This window comes from Puma concolor, chromosome D4 (genome assembly GCF_028749965.1).
Source record: "Puma concolor isolate L17-30 chromosome D4, mPumCon1.1.hap2, whole genome shotgun sequence".
Lineage (NCBI taxonomy): Eukaryota > Metazoa > Chordata > Mammalia > Carnivora > Felidae > Puma > Puma concolor.
The window spans coordinates 32,187,772-32,208,202 of NC_141679.1; the positions used below are offsets into that span (position 1 = coordinate 32,187,772).

Here is a 20,431-nt window from a genome sequence, read left to right on the forward strand (position 1 = left end):
ATGTCACTTATTACATATAAAAGTCCATCCACTAAGATAGGAATGGAAACAAACATCAACAGCAGGTCAGATCTGTTCTGAGACTTATATTCCCAGGATGAATATTTTAAGGGATTGAGGGGAAAAAAATCAGTGGGAAAAATAGCAAAGGCTGGTATGATATCAGTGGAAGAATGACAATATTATAGTACTGAATACCAGGTATAAGCAATGGTTAGACAAGCCTCCAAGTAAAACAGTAAATATACATTTTTCACTTAATATTCTGTAACCAAGGTTACTTTATACAAAAAGATTATGTAGAAATGTTTGAAATTCATTCTAAGAAAGTCATTAAAAATATCTATCCTAGGGGTGCCTAGGTGGTTCAGTTAGTTAAAATGTCCAACTCTTGATTTCTGCTCAGGTCATGATCTCACAGTTTCATGGGTTCGAGCCCTGCATCGGGCTCTGCTCTAATTGTGTGAAGCCTGCTTGGAATTCTCTCTCCATCTCTCTCTCAAAAAAACTAAATAAACATTTAAAAAAATATATTCTATGCTAAAATACTAAAAGAAAATGCCTATTTTCTTTCACTGTTCATTTAAAATTGTATTTTTACCAATTAGTAACTTCCATAAAAACACTTCTAAAAATAAGATTTTTACTGAAAAATAAATGTGTTTACATTTTTGGATATATGTAACTATTAAACTCACATTACATATTACCAATATTTTCATAGTTATTGTTCCTTGTTTTCTTCTTGACTTGAGACTGACAGAAATTTATTTTAACACCATTTTTATTTTTTGGCAATTAAGTATTTTTAGAACTGGACTGGACATGGTAATACAAAGATATTTTAAAAGAAGAGTCATTTGAATGAAAAAACATCTTTTATTAGATTGAAAATAAAAGTATTATTTAAGGTGAAATTCTCTGTTGATTCTAGTACCAGCTACAAATGAAAAATTCTTCACATAATAATCTGGCAGTAAATATAGTTATTTCTTTTTGCAGAAATGTGTAAAGACCATTCAATTAAATGTTACTTAATATTCTCTCTGAAGTTCATATATAGTTAAGAGTTAAAAGATTTGTTTTTAAGTTAATAAGTCTACTATTTCCACAGTGCCCAAATAAGTGAAAATAAATTACCTATTTACAAATTGTTTACAAATTATGATTTGTTCTTGGAAGACTCTCATGTACACATTTGCTATCATATATTAAACATTTATATTATATTTATAATATATAGTATATATTCTATTAAACTACTTCTACAAAGTAGAATAACATAAGAAAAACCATAGATTTTTGACTATCAAAGAGACAAAAATAGAGGTAAAAAATTTTGAAATACTAGATTAAATCTTAGCCATCCGTGCCTTGCACTTAAAGGGAAAAAAGTCATAGTTGGAAACACTTCATTTAAAGTATGGGTGTTACAGTGGAATTCAGCCAATCTCTTGAGGAACAATATAAACACTAAAAAAGTTAAACTAAAAATGTTGAGACAAAATTGAAACATTTACCTGAAATTCTGGTACAGTGGGTGACTTTGTAACAGTTTTCCTCTTCTTTGTGATTGCTTTTTTAGATATGGATTTTTTTCCTTTCAAGATTAAAAGAGAAAAGCTTCATAATACTGTTTATAGCACTTCATTAACAAGAACCAAATTACATAGAACCTTGAAAGTTAAAATATAACTAACAGATGGCTTCTAGTGAGTCAAATAAAAGTGATGAATCAAAACAAGCCGTAGTAAAAGCAAACATTAAACTATAACTACCTGTAACAAGTATATTAACAAATGCTGTTTTCTTTACACATGAACTAAACTATCAAAATCTCTGATGAATTTCACAGTATCAGAACTTACTGTAATAAGATTTGGCAAAAAAAAAAAAAAAAAAAAAAAAGGCACATTACTACTGCTCAGTTAAAAATCTAATTCACAACTTAAAATGAAATTTTATAAGACAAAAAAATCTTACCTTTTAACAATGACTTCCATAGTCAGGAACTTGCATAAAACTATACTCTGAAGACTACGGTCTTAAACCAATCTAATGTGAAAATCCTCTCAGCAGCTTAGGAAACAAGGTCTTTCTAACTCTTTATCTCTTTATCACCTAAGAGGCTGCCTTTGGCAGATTCAATAATCACTTTAAAAACAAGGTAAAAATCTCCCTTTAAAAAGTGCATCTAGTCATTTATGCAATCAGAAATCACTACGAAAAATAAATCCACATTCTTAAAGAAATCCAACTCATTAGCACAGATTGAAATGTATCTACTCTGTATTTAACATAACAGAGATACATACATGCATATAGCCTCTGTTTTTAGAAAGGAACATGTTAAAGTGTTTTGTCTACATTTGCATTTAGCAAAATCAGTTAATAAACTGGTTGTTAATTATTCAACAAACATGAGATACAGGGCACTTTACAATTTATGGGAATAACAAAGAATTATAAAATGGAAATCCTGTCCTCCAGGAGCTGATAATCTACATAAGGGAATAAAAATTAATCAGAAACACTTAAAAGTTAATTTTAGTTCACAATCATTTGTAGGTTAAAATCAGCTTAAAAGTCACTATTTTTTTACATAATCCCTTTCTGAACATTTTCCTATATAGATATGATCTGCTTCCATTAAAAGAGTTCATTTGATTGCAACATTTTATTCAACTTGTAGGCACAATTCTAATTTAAATATAATTGTATTTTCTTCTGTATTCCTTTACAACCATATCACAGAACTATCATTTGATCATTTCTAACTTTTGACTCAGTAAAATGCATGTATACTATGCCTGAACTACTACAAATTTTGAGTTGCTGAAGTTCACATGGATTTCACTGTCCTGTTCTAGTAAGTATCAACCTGCTGTCACTTGACATTTTTTTTTAATTAAAATAACCTAACATTTATTTCTTTTCTTATCACTGTTACTTGTTTCCGTGCTTACACAGAATCTATATGGGAACTAAACTTCCACAAAAATAGGCAAGTGCGTGGTCTGCTTAACCAGTATTCAGGAAGAAGTGATTCAACTCTTGGTATCTCTATAACACAGCTAGAATAACTGATTTCTAATTGGATGCAATAGGTACCTCTCAAAGGGACTCATGAGTCTGGACACAAGAATGCCTTTCTTCTATAAACTACATTTTTTAAAGTTCATAGGAAAAGATTTAATGGCCTCACGAATTTTGGGAAAGCTATAAAAACAATTTGAAGGAAATGAAATCCTTCCTTATCCCCCCACCCCCACCCCAGCCCCAGCACTGTTCTAATTAGCTTTTTAAAAACCATGTGAAAATAAATGAGTAAATAAATATCATTTGATTTTGCATTCATTTGTAAGCACAACAGAGGTCACCCTTGATACTTCCAATAAAGTTTATATTGTTGCCACATAAGCACTAAATTTGGGTACTAAATGCTCAAGTTCACTCTAGCAGCCATGCTTATTTTAATGGATTAAGCAGCTGAAGTGGTTACTGGGTATTTCCTTTCACTATATGATTAGGATACCTAAATGTAGATTAAATAAATGGAAGTAGTATTCTGTTGCGGTTTTAAGCTTGAATTTTGGAACTAAACTATCTGGGTTTGAATACCAGTTCTAACCACCTACTAGCTACAAATTGCTTTATTTCCTTGTGCAGTTTATCTATAAAACAGAGATAATGATATTACCTACTTTCTTATTGAGAATTAAAACGTAAAAAAAACTCAGACTACTGTTAGGCACATGGTTAAGTGATCAATGTTAGTTGTTATTATCTCCCTTAGCTAAGCCATTATGATAAGTGTCTAAACAAATATTATCATTTTACCTTCTTCAAATTCTTTTATTAACTTATTCTTTCATCTTAGTTCTTGCTCATATATCCTCTGTGCTACCACTCTACTTCCTACAATATTTATGTAACACATCATACAGTATTGTAATGATCCATTTATAGGTTTCTCATCCTTACTAGACTGAATTATTGATGACAGAAGTCACATTATTCGTTTTTTATTTACAGCATTTTTCATACAAGAAGTTATGAGAAATGATCCTTAAATAGAAAAATCCTAATTTTAATCAGAAATTTCACCGGTCTGGAGATAGGAAAAGGGAGGCAGGTAACTGTTTATAATTCTTAAGGTCTCTCTGAGTCCATTTTTAAATAAAGAAAGCACTGGCAATAACTAGATAATTTACGCAATTTACCAAAGAGTTTCACAACATGACCTAGGAGTGGTAGTAAGAACACTAATTTTTATTGAGAACCTATTATGTCAGACACTTAGCAAGATAATTTATATAAATTATCTCAATTAATACTCAAAACAACCCCTCAAGGTAGGCAACACCTCATTTTAATGTAGGATAACTGAAAATCAAAGGTTACTTAACTTATTCAAGTGTTACACTGTAAGCAAGCACCACAGCCAGGGATTCTAACTCCAAAGTCCAAGTTCTTTCCATTATATAATTCTACCTCTTGAAAATCAGTTACCATTTACTGATTCCTACCACATGCCAGGCACCATGTTAAGTACTATGCATTCACTATTCCAATTAATCTTTGTAATGATTACATCAAGGTATGTCTTACCTCATTTTTCACATATAAAAAAACTGGCTATCAACAGGCAAATAAACTGATGGAGGACTTATAGCTAATGTGCACTGGACATATATTTGCACTACATCTGCCTCATTTCAAAGTTGCGTGCTTTTTATGATAAAATACTGCATTCTTTCAAATTTTCTGCAGGAATGTAATTTGCTTCTGACTGATTTCAGAGCATTCCTTTTTTGATTAGGATTATAAGATTCACATATTCACTATTAGTATCTTCAGACTATATCCTCATAAAAATTTGAATACAAATTTTCCTCCATTCTTCAGTAAAAACTGGCTCTTCCTTTTTATTATACCACTTTTAAAATGTAGCATGGATACTACAAAACCACACAGGCTTTATTTGGTAATCTGCTTTTGTTCCAGGGCAAGATATATATAGGGCAAGGTACATACTGCCCCCTAGTGGGCTTCCATTCTTCCACCACTCACTTGATGATACACCAGGTCTTTACCCGCCCCCCCCCCCCCCCCCCCCAGCCCTAAATCATCTCGTCCCATAAAACAGAATACAATTTTCAGATCTGGGACTGTGCTAAAGTCAGAATCACTTTAAAACATATACAGAATTTTGACACAATTATTGGGCCTAAAATACACACATGAGCAAAAAATGAGTGTCAGCTTGTACCTGGAAAATAGAGAAGGAAAACTTAACATGGCCTAGTAATTAGTATTCAAGTGTGGCCTAAGGAAGCTTTTTAAAACTATGCTGAGAGCAGCTGTAGTAAAGGAAGCCCAACTTGAGAGAAAACAATGTAACTAAAAATATACTTTATAACTTAGGCACAAAACTCTAGTCTTCCAGAACATGGAGATATACCTCTTAACTAGCAAAATGCAGGTGATTATTATCCCCAATCCAACTCCTCTTTCCTGTCTCTTATTCTCCATCTTTCCCTTCTCCTTTATCTGCCTTACCTGACTGTCTTCATTCTTTGGCCCCTTGAACTATTCAGAGACTTCTATTTCAAAGCCTTCCTAGATTTGGCCTTCTTTTTTTTTTTTTTTTTTTTTCAACGTTTTTTATTTATTTTTGGGACAGAGAGAGACAGAGCATGAACGGGGGAGGGGCAGAGAGAGAGGGAGACACAGAATCGGAAATAGGCTCCAGGCTCCGAGCCATCAGCCCAGAGCCTGACGCGGGGCTCGAACTCACGGACTGCGAGATCGTGACCTGGCTGAAGTCGGACGCTTAACCGACTGCGCCACCCAGGCGCCCCTAGATTTGGCCTTCTTATGTTAAAAATTATCCTGGAGCACCTGGGTGGCTCAGTTGGTTGGGCGTCTGATTTCGGTTCAGGTCATGATCTCACAGTTCCTGGGTTTGAGCCCGCATCAGGCTCTGTGCTGACAGCTCAGAACCTGGAGCCTGCTTTGGATTCCCTCTCTCTCTGCCCCTCCCCAGCTCGTGTTTGCCCACCTGCACTCTTTCTCTCAAAAATAAACATTAAAAAAAAAAACTATCCTAACACATTCGTTAGTTTCTCAGTGCTTACATTTTAGGAATCGTAACAAATGAATGGATACTAAGACATTAATCACTGTTAAAAAAGAAAAAAGACATTAATCACTGTTAAAAAAAAAAAAAAGGCCAAGGGCATTTATATTATTAAATAGAAATCTGGGAAGTGGCTGGAATGTGAAGTCACAGTACCAGTCTAAATTTGACTTTTTATGTACTAAATGTTCATGTCCTAAGCAAATATTTAGTCTATACAAGTTTCTGGAGTGTTGTATCTCTTAAGTAAGCAATTTAACCTTAACAAAACAGCTGATTTTCTTTCCATTCTTCTTGCCTATTAGCAAATTTCTCATCATACTGGTAACCTTTTGCCACTATTATATAATTCAATAACTGCTAAACAATGATTTTTTTCTCCGTTAGCTTAAAATACTGAATCAGCTGTCAAATTCTGCTACTTATTGTAACATCTCTCTCAAAACATTATTTTCTTCTGTCAATGTGAAAGAAAAGTCATATAGTCAGTCATTCTCTATCTGGATTTAGAAATTTCCTCTTCTTAAACTTACCTTCAACCCCTTCATGAAAACCCTGCCAGTTTCTTTTATAACTCTTTAATGGTCCTAACTATTCTGCAAGATCCTTTCTCCTAATCCTGCCACTTATTAGCTATGTAACCTTGGACAAGTTAATAAACACCTCTGTGCCTCAGTTTTTTAACTATAAAATCTATATAATGAGGAATAATAATACCATTTAATGGAGTTTTTATGAAAATCAAATGAGAAAATATATATAAAGGCTTAGAACAGTGCCTGGCATACAGTTAGCACTTATGAGTATATAGCATTAAAATAAAAGGACAAAATACTCTATCGATCCTTTCACTCTCTTATATCTTGGCATCTTGAGTTGGTCCTCTAAAATTTTCCCCATACAGACACACATAGTTAGGATCTTTGGGTTTTCAACAACAACAACAAAAAACTGTAAAACTTTTTCACAATAATGGGTCTGGATGTAACCAAATATTGTAGATTACACTGCTTTTTTAGTTATTCCCTATAAAGGAGCTTATTGCTTTTACACATTATCTCTTATTGTAAGGTCATTTCCTTGCACTAGGCACTTGATGCAATTATTTAAAACAGCACCACCTGTCCAGAAAGAGATCACCCATAACTGGCACAGTCTCATCATTCAAATAGCTTCTAAAACCTCAACTTTTCACCTTTTTCCTTATGTTTTTCTCTGTGTTTTCAGTGACACCAGCTTAATTATACCCTCATGCTTTTATTCACATTACTAACCACTGTTCATCTATCCAATCCCCACTATTCTTCAAAGTCTTATATCCTCTGCAAAACCTTCCAAGACAACTATAGCAAACACTGACTGATTTACTCTCGACTTGACCTTTTACTCTATTATATACTTAACAATTATTAAAATGAATTGTTTACCACTTTGAGCCTTAGTTTATTCACTTATAAAAGAATAACACCACCACTTGTCTTATTTATTTTAATCAGTTCAGAGGAGCTAACACAAAATGATTTCGTTGAAAATAATGAACATGTGAGAAGAGGGAAAAACCCTCCAAACCAAATTGGCTAAAATGAGTAACTTAAAACACCATAAGCTTTTTGTAACAATTAATGTATCTTTAATAATTTTTGCCCATTTTTTTCAGGTTTTATAAAAAATCCTCTAGTTTTTAAAACCTATTTTATTTCAGCCAATTCTACTCCACAAAATCTATAACAGAATACTATTGAAAACAACCAAAATGTCTAATAAGGAGGTTGGAAAAATAACTACAAAATACACATAACAAAATGATGGTGCAAAGATCTATTGATCACACAGAAGTTCACGGTGCACTGTTATGCAAGGAAAAAACAGATTGTAAAATGGTATGGATAGTACAATACTAATTCAAAAATATATAGGCCTTGAAAAGGATATAAAAGATACATTTTAAGGAGCTAATCTTACTTATAGCTGAGTAAACTATATTATGTGTGTTCATTTATTTATTCGACAGATTCCTACACAATGTGTTCGTCACTGTGCTAACCTTCTGTCCCCAAGAATGTTATAAAATACAGGGAAGACAATCATCAAAATAATTTACAAAGAAATAAATGCAACCATTATAAATAAACGTTATAAGTATTATAAAGGAGAAGTATCTGATGCTATAAGCATGCACAACTGGGGATATTCCAACGTTTTTCTATTCTATAATGTTTCTAAGAGTAAGGAAAGGCTTAAATAACTAAAAATGAATTCAATTAAAAAGCAGAAAGCAAACTCCAATTCTAAAAAATAGATAAAAATGCTTAAAAGTTGCAAAACTGCCCCAGAGTTCCCTAAAATTATCAAATCATTCTCAACCAATTTGTCTTTGCACCTTCTACTAAAAATTATCTCCCACCTGCTAAATTTAGAGAGTCCACCAAAAATTAAAGCCTGTATAATCAACATAAAATGGACCACATTAACCACATATAGAATTTACTCTATCCTAAGTGAACGCTCATGGATGACACACTTTATCCCAAAGCATATTCTACAGAATGCTATTACTTGAAAAAAAAATCTCTGTGTTCAAGTAAACTTAAAAATACTAGGTTAAACAAAACTAAACAGTTTTTTTTCTTCAAGACTTCCCAGAGTCCTTAAAATAAAGGCCCCAAATCACTTTTCCATAACTCTGAAGTTCAAAAAGTTCTCAAAACTAACCTTTTAAAAATAAACATGACATGAACTGTTCTAAGGTTCTTTATAGTTTTCATCTCATTTAACCCATTCATATATCTTTCTGTAAAAACTATGTGTGTAATTACAGGGGCTACACCAAACTCAACTGGGGATGTTATTTAATAAACATATATATCATAATATCCTTCTATAATCTGATGATTTCTGAATTCCAAAACATATCTGATACAAGAGTTTTGTAAAATGCATTGTGGACCTGTACTAATGCACAATGTGAATCTAGAAGAGGAGCATTTCCACATTTTCCAAACATGTCACCATGGAGCTCCCTTTTAAAAATAGTGAAAGAGAAAACACTGGATTAGAGTATGCCCAAAACTGACTATAAAAGGCCACAATGCCTCATAACTAATAAAGGAGCCCAGGGCAAAGCCTCAGGAAGACAAGTGTACTGAAAATGATGTAAAACAAATGTTCTGTTGTTGTTGTTGTTGTTGTTGTTGTTATGTGTCTAGGTGGCTCCATCAGTTAAGCCTCCGACTCTTGGTTTCAGCTCAAGTCATGATCTCACAGTTTGTGACTTTGAGCCCTGCATAGGGCTCCACAATGACAGCAGGGAGCCTGTTTGGGATTCCCTCTCTCACTCTCTCTGCCCCTCCCCAGCTCCCTCTCTAAATAAATAAATAAATAAACAAACAAACAAATTTAATTTAAAAAAATTTTTAAAAGGCATGGCTCAGTCAGTTTTGGCTTAGGTCATGATCTCATGGTTCATGAGTTTGAGCCCCACATCGGGCTCTGTGCTAACAGCACAGAGCTTGCTTGGGATTCTCTCTCTCTCCCTCTCTCTGTCCCTCTCTCTCAAAGTAAATAAACTTAATAAAAAAATTTTTTAATATCATTTTATGTACTGCTGTTATAACAGAAAGGAGTTTAGTATCTTATAAAGAAAGAGTGGGCATATGCTTACCCAGAACTATCAAGGGAGAGAGAAACTGTATTTGCCAGATCCAAGTATTTTTGTTACTGAAGACTAACCTCCTAAATTTGCTCTGAAGATAAAATTAGTATATAGGCTAGTGCATTATTTTCTTCTATTTCATCCCTGTAAGCTGTCTATACCCACCTAAAGATGCTCAGAGAGGGTACATAAGTACTTGCTGAATTTGCTTCTTTTTTTTATTCACTTGGACAACTGGACATGACACCCCCACAAATATTCTCTCTGATCTACAAATATTCTGAACTACCATTTAAAAAATGTGGCAACAGTTTAATTGCTTACCATAAAAATACATTTAAAAGTAATCCTTACAGTTAATATTTTTACTCTGCTATTGGTAAAGCCTGTATAGGAGCTACATCAGTATCTACCCCCATAAGTCACAATTACCTTTGAACACATGAATAGTAGGTCATAAATAAACAATAAAAGGTTTCAGGTGACAACAGTACTAATAAAACAGTATTACATACTTTAGCACTGGAAAAAATATTTCCAACTTAAACTACTAATTAATATTTTTGAGAGGAAAACGTGCCAAATCAAATTAAATTTATATAGCCTAAATATGTGGATTATTACAAAATTTAAAAGGCTTATTTCTGAAAGTTATTTTAAAAAATTGTAGTTTTTCATCATCTGGCCAGTGTAGTGGTTCAACTTTGCAATTATCAGTTCATCAAATTAAGCCTGTTCTTAATAGTAAATTTTATGCTTCCTTATCAATGATATATTACATACACATTTTAAAATATACTTAACTGTATTCATTTAAGTAACAGCAAGTATATCAACTAAACAAACTTCACTCTCATTTACCAACTCATTATCAAATTATTGTCAAATCCTAATTATCTTTGTTACTGAGGGAAGATATGAAAAATGGAAATCCACAAATAATGACAATAAACCACAACTCATTTAGTAAACAATTCAAGTTTTTCCCAACCAGGCAAATTTTATAATAAGTGGAGTTCAACATCTGCTTTTATCTCACCTATCTTCTTGACAAACAAGACACAGAAACTGATTAAAAGGCAAACAATAGAAAAAGCAAAAACACCTGAGTAATGAAAAGATAGTGCAACCAACCACCGAAGATTTTATTTACAGAATTTTTTGTTATTCTTTAAATAGACTTGCAACAAATACATGGGGTATTCAAATTTGATGTAAGACAAATGGCAAATCTTCTTACAAAATATGCTTCATGTCCTATTAGTTGATGCAATGTTTTTCCTTGTATTTCACATTTTTCCTGGGTATGAAAATATATACTGAAAATAGAGTGCTAAAAAATATATGATGTGGGAAAAAAACAACACCCAGAAAGATAATCTGACTTGCCTTGGTTTAAGTTGCTATGTACTCTATATAGTATTGGGAATGGTATCTCCTGATATCAGTGCTTTTTCCATTTGCTGTACTGGTCTTAGCCTGGGGGGAAAAACACTTCTCAAAAATGATGGGAAGCATTATTTATCAAGAATCTGGTCCAGAGAAATGTAAAAACATTATGTCCAAAGATCTTCAACTGAAAATTAAATTAAAATGTACTGTGACAGTATTTTTTTCTGTTGAGTATACAAAACCTCTTCTGCTCTGAGTTTTAATCAGTGGAAGAATATAAAACTTGATCTCTTAAACACACACACACACACACACACACACACACACACACACACACACACACACTTTTCATTCTGTTAATCAGTGCCTCTCATGCCTAATTGCAAGAACAACATGAAGTATGCTTAAATGTAATTCTCATCCATTTGTGTTAGCTTACCAGATTTGTGCTTCTTGTGTTTTGCTTTCTTTTTGATGATCAATAACTTATTCTGGATCTCAGGTTTGTAAGATTTGAATGCAAGAGAATGAAGACTTTCACGCTTTCTCTGTAAGTTTTCATTTAAAACATCTTTCAATTTCTTTTTTTTCTTTTTCTTCTTTTTTGCCCTCATTTTAGTTAGTTTGATTTTCTTGTGACTCTGCAGTGACTGCTCTAATAGAATGTCTCTTACAACTTTGTGGCAGTTAAATTCTGGATGATCACTGTGACTTCCATTTACATGTATTTGGCAAGATTTTAGAGCATTTTCTTTTAATGGACTGGGTTCAGGCTTTACTCTGGAAGCTTCACCATATTTTTCTTGATTTTCTATAAACCTTATTTCACCTGGACTAAGAGGCTCTCCAAAGCCAGTAACTTCCCCTGGACTCCCTGGTTCCCCTAAATTTTCTTTATAACAATCAGTTTTTTTAATTTCACAGGGCCTGCAAATTCTAATTTCACAGCTGGATTTCACTTCCATTTCAACAGGGATGTCATGATTATCCAAGTTCATCTTAGCAGAGCCCCAAGTTGTATCAAAATTAGTTTCCTGCTCTTTCTTGAAGGCAGAGGAGAGGCCTATACTACACCTATGTTCTCCATTACTTGTACTAACATAGTCACATTTCAATTTCTCCAGTTTAATCCGAGGTACTCTTTGTATTTTAATGGGTGGAACTGGAAATTCTGGGGCTTGAAAAGGTCTCTGTTTATAAATCCGTACATCTGCACCACAGAACTGTGGAAAATGCACATAAGCATTCTCCAAATAATCGTAACCCAAGATAACTTCCCTGCATTCATGAATAGGCTGTCCAAGTACAGCATCTTGAACTTCTTTTTGTGTTTCATACACAAAGTCACAAAGACCCTTAAGTAACCATACTTTTTGGTAAAAAGGTAGTTCATGAAAAGGTTTTTCTTCCAATGGATTAACTTCTCCAAGAACTTTAAAAAACTGAGGACATAACCCAAGCTTTTCAGCACAGTTATCAGGATTTTCAGTCTGTCCTACAGCAGTATACCACTGCTGTACTTTCTGTCTCAGTGCTGCTTCCCAGGTCCTATAAGGCAAAGTAGGTCTTCGATGTAAGGTAGGTCTGCGATGAGGTGGACTTAACAGAGAAGTCATTATTTTAGAAAGAAAAGCATTACACTGAGGCATCAGAAGACAACGTTCCAATTCGTAAAAGACTATTTCTGGCAAATTTAGAATTTGTTGGGCTAAACAAAGAAAATGACCAATAGCTGGAATTTCCCACATAGTCTCCATACAAGTTGGAGCTGCTTGAGCTAGGAGTTTTCTTTCCCATTCTTCCATTTCCTTTTGACTAGCTTCTTCTGCTTCTTTTCTTTCCTGCTCCCGAAGCCTAAAGAAAGTTTAACAAATTATACTATTGTTAAAGTAGAAAGTACCATTAAATACTAAATATTTGGTGTCATATTAATCTTTAATCAACAAGGCAAATGGCTACAAAGTATCTCATTAGATGTAACATTATTTTCTTCAGATGATGAAATAAATATATAACTTGACAATGAGTCTTCTGACATTTCTTCATCCAAAGTAAAATTCTTCAACTTAGGATGTGTATCAATTTCAAAGTAAATGAAAAAAATTTAAACATGTGTACTAAACAAAAGCACAGGGTAGTGCTTTCTAAAAGTAGTATGATGTCATATAAGAACTATAAAGATATTTAAATCCTTTGACATGGTAATTCCGTTCCTAGAAAGTTTTTGTTTGTATTAACTTGACAGAGTTAACTTTTAACCATATAAAAAAAGTTATAAAGAAGTTTTTATAAACTTTTGTAAAGTTATAAAAAAGTTACACAATTGGGAAATAAGCTGGCTATTATTAGGTAGCCTTAAAAACTAAAATTATGGGAGGAGGATGGCACAGGAGTAGGGGGGCCCTAAGCTTACCTCATCCCTTGAACATAGCTAGATAAATATCAAATCATTCTGAACACCTAAGAAATTGATTTGAGGACTGAGAGAATAAAACTTCACATCTACAAGAAGAAAAATGACCACCTCGTGGAAGGTAGGAGCTACAGACAATTGTTGTGGAGGAGAAAAGAACTGTGAGTGCTGAAGAGAGGAGGGAGCCCTGATCATGGAGGTGTGCCTGAATGAGAGAGAAAGAGTGAAGCAACAGGCAGGGGACGGCACAAGAAAAACTCTTCTCCAACACCAGTGACTGGGAAAAAGAGAGGGGCTGACTGTTAGTTTTTATGAGCAGTGGAGCTCAAAGTCTGAAGTTTTAGAAGACCCTACCATTGCTGGGTTGTATCTGGCAGGCTTAGCAGTGCCCCAGTGGGGAAGGAAGGAGGAAGGAGATACAGGAGTAGGAAGCATGATCTGAATATCCCCTGGGTCCAACTGGGAGAAACAGTTCCCCTTCTTGGGAGTTCATTTGGGAGTGGTAGCATGGACTCTCCCGGGACAAAAGAACTGATGGTGCCAATGTGTTGCCCTATTCCCTAGCATAGGAACAAAGACACAGGCTGAAGGTATCAAGTCTTGGTGCCAGCTTTTTGCTGCACTTCACCATAAACTCTGAACCACTGTGTGGTCATGCAACTGCTTTCCTGGGACAAACTGGTAAATGGCAAAAGCATAGCAAGACCCTCTCCCAAAGCATCAGCATTGGTGCGGGCTACACAGTTCCCTAAAATTTGGAGTTCTGAAACCCAGCCACATGGCAGAGATAAAGAGTACTGTGCTGCCTGGAAGGCAGACAGTTGGGACTCAGACAAGGTGAAGGCAGGGATCTGACAGAAGCTGGGAACAGTAGAGAGGGATTCTTTGCTCTTCTACAATGACTTCTTGAGGAGTGGCGGGGCGAACTCCTTGCTCCCAGGAGAAGAGAGCTGGCAACATCACTTTCTTGCTCTCCCCCATCAGTACTGACCAAATTCAATGAGCTAAACAGCCTCCTCAGTGGAGACCAGAGCTGCTTACAACAAGCTCCACCCCACTGTGCCCTGCAGGTGCATCTCTACTGGGGCAAGACCACCTGAAAATCAGCACAGCAGGCTTCTCCCCCAAACCCAGGGCATCCCCTCATGCACAGAGTTTACTGACAGAGTGCTTCAAAGCTTCAATTTAGGAGAAATAAGGTCTAGCTTCATTTTTTTTTTTTTTGATCCCACATCTTTTAAAAAGCAGATCAAAACACACCTACAGACCTAGACAAAAACTACCACACAGTGGACAATGTCCAAACACCCCCTACTGCAAGCAAGGAGACACTCTACAGAGGACCGGCCTGAGGGTAGGAAAAGCCAAAATACAACAACAAACTGCATATAGGATACCCCTTTTGTTGGTCTCTTCTTAATATAGCCATTACTCTCAGGAGCAGGAATAGAACAGGCTTTCCTAATAATCACACACAAAAAAACAGTGACCTAAAGAAAATGACAAGACAGAGGAATCCATCCAAAAGAAAGAAAAGGAAAAAGTCACAGTTGAGGATTCAATCATTACAGACATAAGATATCTGAACCATAATTTAAAACAACGATTTTAAGGATACTAACTCGCTGGGCTTGAAAAAAGCATAGAAGATACTAGAGAATCCTTTACTGCAGAGATAAAAAAAACTAAAATCTCAGGCTAAAATTAAAAATACTATAACTAAGTTGCAAACCCAACTGGATGACATGACAATAAGGATGTATGAAGTAGAGGAATGAATCAGTGATATAGAAGACAGAATTATAGAGAACAATGAAGCAAAAAATAAGAGGGCAACAAAGGTATTGGATCACGATGGTAGACTTAGGGAACTCAGCAACTCCTTAAAGCATTTGTATCACATTTGTATCACAGGAGTCCTAGAAGAAGAGAGGAAAAAAGAGGAAGATTTATTTCAGCAAATTAGAGCTGCAAACTTCCCTAATATGGGGAAGGACAATACACATCAAAAGTCAAGAAGTGCAAGAACTCCCATTAAATTCAATAAAAACGACCATCACAAAATACAAGACCAAAATACACAAAGAAAGAATCCTGAAAGCAGCAAGGGAAAAAAAGTTCTTAACCTACAAGGGAAGACAGACCAGATTCACAGAAGATCTATCCACAGAAACTTAGTAGGCTAAAGAGACTTGCAGGATATATTCAATGAGCTGAATGTGAAAAATATGCAGCCAAGAATACTTTATCCAGCAAGGCTATCATTCAGAATAGGAGAGATAAAGAGTATCCCAGACAAACAAAAATATAAAGGAGTTCGTGACCACTAAACCAGACCTCAAGAAAAATTAAAGGGTACTCTTTGGGGATAAAAATACCAAAAGCAACAAAGATTGAAAGGACCAGAGATCATCATCAGAAACACCAACTTTAGGGGCGCTGGGGTGGCTCAGTCAGTTAAGCATCCGAATTCGGCTCAGGTCATGATCTCGCAGTTCGTGAGTTCAAGCCCCGCGTCAGGCTCTGTGCTGACCGCTCAGAGCCTGGAGCCTGTTTCAGATTCTGTGTCTCCCTCTCTCTCTGACCCTCCCCCATTCATGCTCAGTCTCTCTCTGTCGCAAAAATAAATAAACGTTAAAAAAAAAAAAGAAACACCAACTTTATAGGTAACAAATGGCATTACATTCATATCGTTCAATAACCACTCTGCATGTAAATAAACTAAATGCTCCAATCAAAAGACATAGGATATTAGAAAAGATAAAAAGAACAAGACCTATCACACACAATGCTGCCTACAAGAGACTCATTTTAGACCTAAAGACACAAGCAGATTGAAAGTGAGGGGATGGAGAACCATCTAATGGACATCAAAAGAAAGCTGGACTAGCCATACTTACTTATATCAACAAACTAGATTTTAAACCAAAGACTGTAACATGAAAAAGGGCACTATATCATAATTACGAGGTCTATCCATCAAGATCTAACAATTGTAAAATTTATGCCCTCAACTCAGAAGAACCCAAATATATAAATCAATTAATTACAAACATAAAGAAACTCAGTGAATATAACACAGTACAGTAGGGGACTTTAACACTCTACTTATAGCAACAGACAGACCATCTAAGCAAAAAAATCAACAATACACAGTGGCTTTCAATGACGCACTGGCCCAAAAGGACTTAACAGATATATGCAAAGCATTTCATCCTAAAGCAGCAGAATATACATTCTTTTCAATGTCACATGAACATCCTCCAGAACAGACCAAATACTGGGTCACAAATGAGCCCTCAACAGGTACAAAAAGCTTGAGATCATACCATGCATATTTTCAGATCACATGACTATGAAATTTGAAGTCAACCACAAGAAAAAATTTAGAAAGTCCTCAAATACATGGAGGTCAAAGAACAGCTTACTAAAGAATAAATCGTAAACCAGAAAATTAGAGAAGAAATTTAAAAAGTACATGGAAGCATGGGGCGCCTGGGTGGCTCAGTCAGTTGAGCATCCAACTTCAGCTCAGGTCATGATCTCACAGTTCGTGGGTTTGAGCCCTGTGTTGGGCTCTGTGCCCACAGTTCAGAGCCTGAAGCCTGCTTCAGATTCTGTCTCCCTTGCTCTCTGCCCCTCCCCTCTCACACTCTATCTCTCTCTAAAAAATGAATAAATGTTTAAAAATATATATTAAAAAAAAAAAAGTACATGGAAGCAAATGAAAACATGGTGGTCCAAAACGTTTGGGATGTAGCAAAGGCAGCCATAAGAGGGCAGTATATGGCAATACAGGCCTACTTCAAGAAGCAAGAAAAGTCTCAAAAACACAACCACACCTGATACCTAAAGGAGTTAGAAAAGGAACAGCAAATAAAGCCTAAAACCAGCAGAAGAAGGGAAATAATAAATATCAGAAAAGAAATAAACAATATAGAAACAAAATAAAAAGCCCCAGTAGAACACATCAACAAAGAGCTGGCTCTTTGAAAGAATTAATAAAATTGATAAATCCTTAGCCAGACTTATCAAAAAGAAAAGAGGGCCAAAATAAATAAAATCAAGAATAAAAGAGAAGCGATCACAACCAACACTATAGATATACAAACAATTACAAAAGAAAATTATGAAAAATTATATGCCAACAAACTGGGTATTCTGTAAGAAATGAACAAAATCCTAGAAACATACAAAATACCAAAACTGAAACAGGAAGAAAAAAAATTTGAAGAGACCTATAATCAGCAAAGAATTTGAATTAGTAATCAAAAATCTCCCAAGGACAAAAGAGTCTTGGGCTGGATGGATTCCCAGGGAACACTACTAGACAATTAAAGAGTTAATACCTATTCTTCTCAAACTGTTCCAAAAAAAAAAAAAAAAAAAAAAACAAAAAACAAAACAAACAAACAAACAAAACAACCAGAAATGGAAGGAAAACTTTCAGACTCATTCTACAAGGCCAGCATTACCTTGATTCCAAAACTAGCCACACACCCCATAAAAAGGAGAATTACAGACCAATGTCCCTGATGAACATGAAAATTGTCAACAAGATACTAGCAAATCAAATTCAACAGTATATCAAAAGAATTGCTGACCATGATCAAGTGGAATTTATACCTGGGCTGCAGGGCTGGTTCATAATTGTAAATCAATCACGTGATACACCACTTTAATAAAAGAAAGAATAGGAACCACACGATCCTCTCAATAGATGCAAAAAAAGCATTTGACAAAACACAGCATGCATTCTTGATAAAAACCATAAAGTAAGGATGGAAGGAATATACCTCAACATCATAAAGGCCATACACAAAAGACCCACAGCTAAACTCATCCTCAATGGGGAAAAACTGAGAGCCTTTCCCTTACATCAGGTATAAGACAAGGATGCCCATTCTCACCATTGTTATTTAAAATAGTACTGGAAGTCCTAACCTAAGCATTCAGACAACAAAAAGACATAAAAGGCATTCAAATCAGCACGGAAGATGTCAAACTGTCACTATTTGTAGACAAAATGATACTGTATGTATAAAACCCGATAGACTCCACCAGAAAATTGCTAGAACTAATACATGAATTCAGCAAAGCTGCAGGATATAAAATCAACATACAAAACTCAGTTGCATTTCTATACACCAATAACAAAGTGGCGGAAAGAGAAATCAAGGAATCAATCCCATTTACAACAGTACCAAAAACCTTAAGATACCTAGGAATTAACCTAACCAAAGAGGTAAAAGATCTGTACTCTGAAAACTATAGAACACTTATCAAAGAAATTAAAGAGGACATAAAGAAATGGAAAAATATTCCATGCTCATGGAAGAACAAATATTGTTAAAACATAAAAGAAAATATATAATATTTTATATTATAATAAAATATTATAATAAAATATTGTTAAAATATAAAAGTCTATACTACCAAAACCAATCTACACATTTAATGCAACCCCTATCAAAATACAACAGCATTTAGCAGAGCTAGAACAAACAATACTAAAGTTTGTATGGAACCACAAACGACCCACAATAGGCATAGCAATCCTGAAAAAGAAAAGCAAAGCTGGAGGCATCACGATCTGGACTTCAAGCTGTATTACAAAGCTGTGGTCATCAAACAGTGTGGTACTGGTGTAAAAAGAGACACAGTGATCAATGGAACAGAATGACAACCCAGAAATGGACTCAGAACTATGTGGTCAATTAATCTTCAACAAAGCAGGAAAGACGATCCAATGGAAAAAAAAACCAGTTTCTTCAACAAATGGTGCTGGGAAAACTCTATAGACACTGACATGCAGAAGAATGAAACTGGACCACTTTCTTACAAAAATAAATTCAAAATGGATGAAAGACCTAAATGTGAGATAGGAAACTATCAAAATCCTAGAGAACACAGGCAGAAACGTCTTTGACTTTGGCTGCCGCAACTTCTTACCAGACAAATCACCAGAGGCAAAGGAAACAAAAGCAAACATGAACTATTGGGACTTCATCAAGATAAAAAGCTTCTACACAGCAATGGAAACAATCAACAAAACTAAAAGGCAGCCTACGGAATGGGAGAGGATACTTTGAAATGACATATTGGATAAAGGGATAGTATCCAAAATCTATGAAGAAGTTATCAAATTCAACGCCCAAAACCAAATAATCCAGTGAAGAAATGGGCAGAAAACACAGACTAGACACTTTACCAAAGAAGACATCCAGATGACCAACAGACACATGAAAAGATGTTCAACATCACTCATAACCAGGGAAATACAAATCAAAACCACAATGAGATACTACTTCACATCGGTTAGAATGGCTAAAATTAACAACTCAGGCAACAACAGGTGTTGGCCGTGCCTTGGGGGAACACTACTTCCCATCTAGCCTTTGCTGGCACAGAGCAAGAGATTATGGACACTTCCAGCATCTCCGTTTGACTCAGTTACCCATGCTTTCAGATTGTTTTCTCCTGTAATATTAAGCATTGTTTTTAAGAATAAAACAAGGTTTAGTCTACACATTTAAAAACATTATCCTCGACTAGGAGGAACATGGCGAAGTAGGAGGACGCTGGGCTCACTGCGTCCTGCTGATCACTTAGATTCCACCTACACCTGCCTAAATAACCCAGAAAAACGCCAGAAGACTACTAGAACGGATTCTCCGGAGCCAAGCGCAGACGAGAGGTCCACGGAAGAGGGTAGGAAGGGTGGAGAGGCAGAGTGCGCTACATGGACTGGCGGGAGGGAGCTGGGGTGGAGGGGCAGCCTGCTGGCCAAGCAGAGGCCCCGAGTATGGCTGGCAAAATCGGAAGAGCCGGA

General features: G+C 35.3%; 1 protein-coding gene across 2 annotated transcripts in view; it reads right to left on the bottom strand.

Annotated features, from left to right (window-relative positions):
- Positions 1-20,431, bottom strand: part of BRD10 (bromodomain containing 10) — a 134,060-nt gene that overhangs the window by 57,100 nt on the left and 56,529 nt on the right. For both annotated transcript variants that reach the window (XM_086685215.1, XM_025927397.2), the window contains exons 4-5: positions 11,626-13,040; positions 1,521-1,600 (exon numbers count right to left, since the gene is read on the bottom strand). In XM_086685215.1, the coding sequence (XP_086541341.1) occupies positions 1,521-1,600; positions 11,626-13,040 (1,495 nt within the window). The remainder of the gene's footprint in view (positions 1-1,520; positions 1,601-11,625; positions 13,041-20,431) is intronic.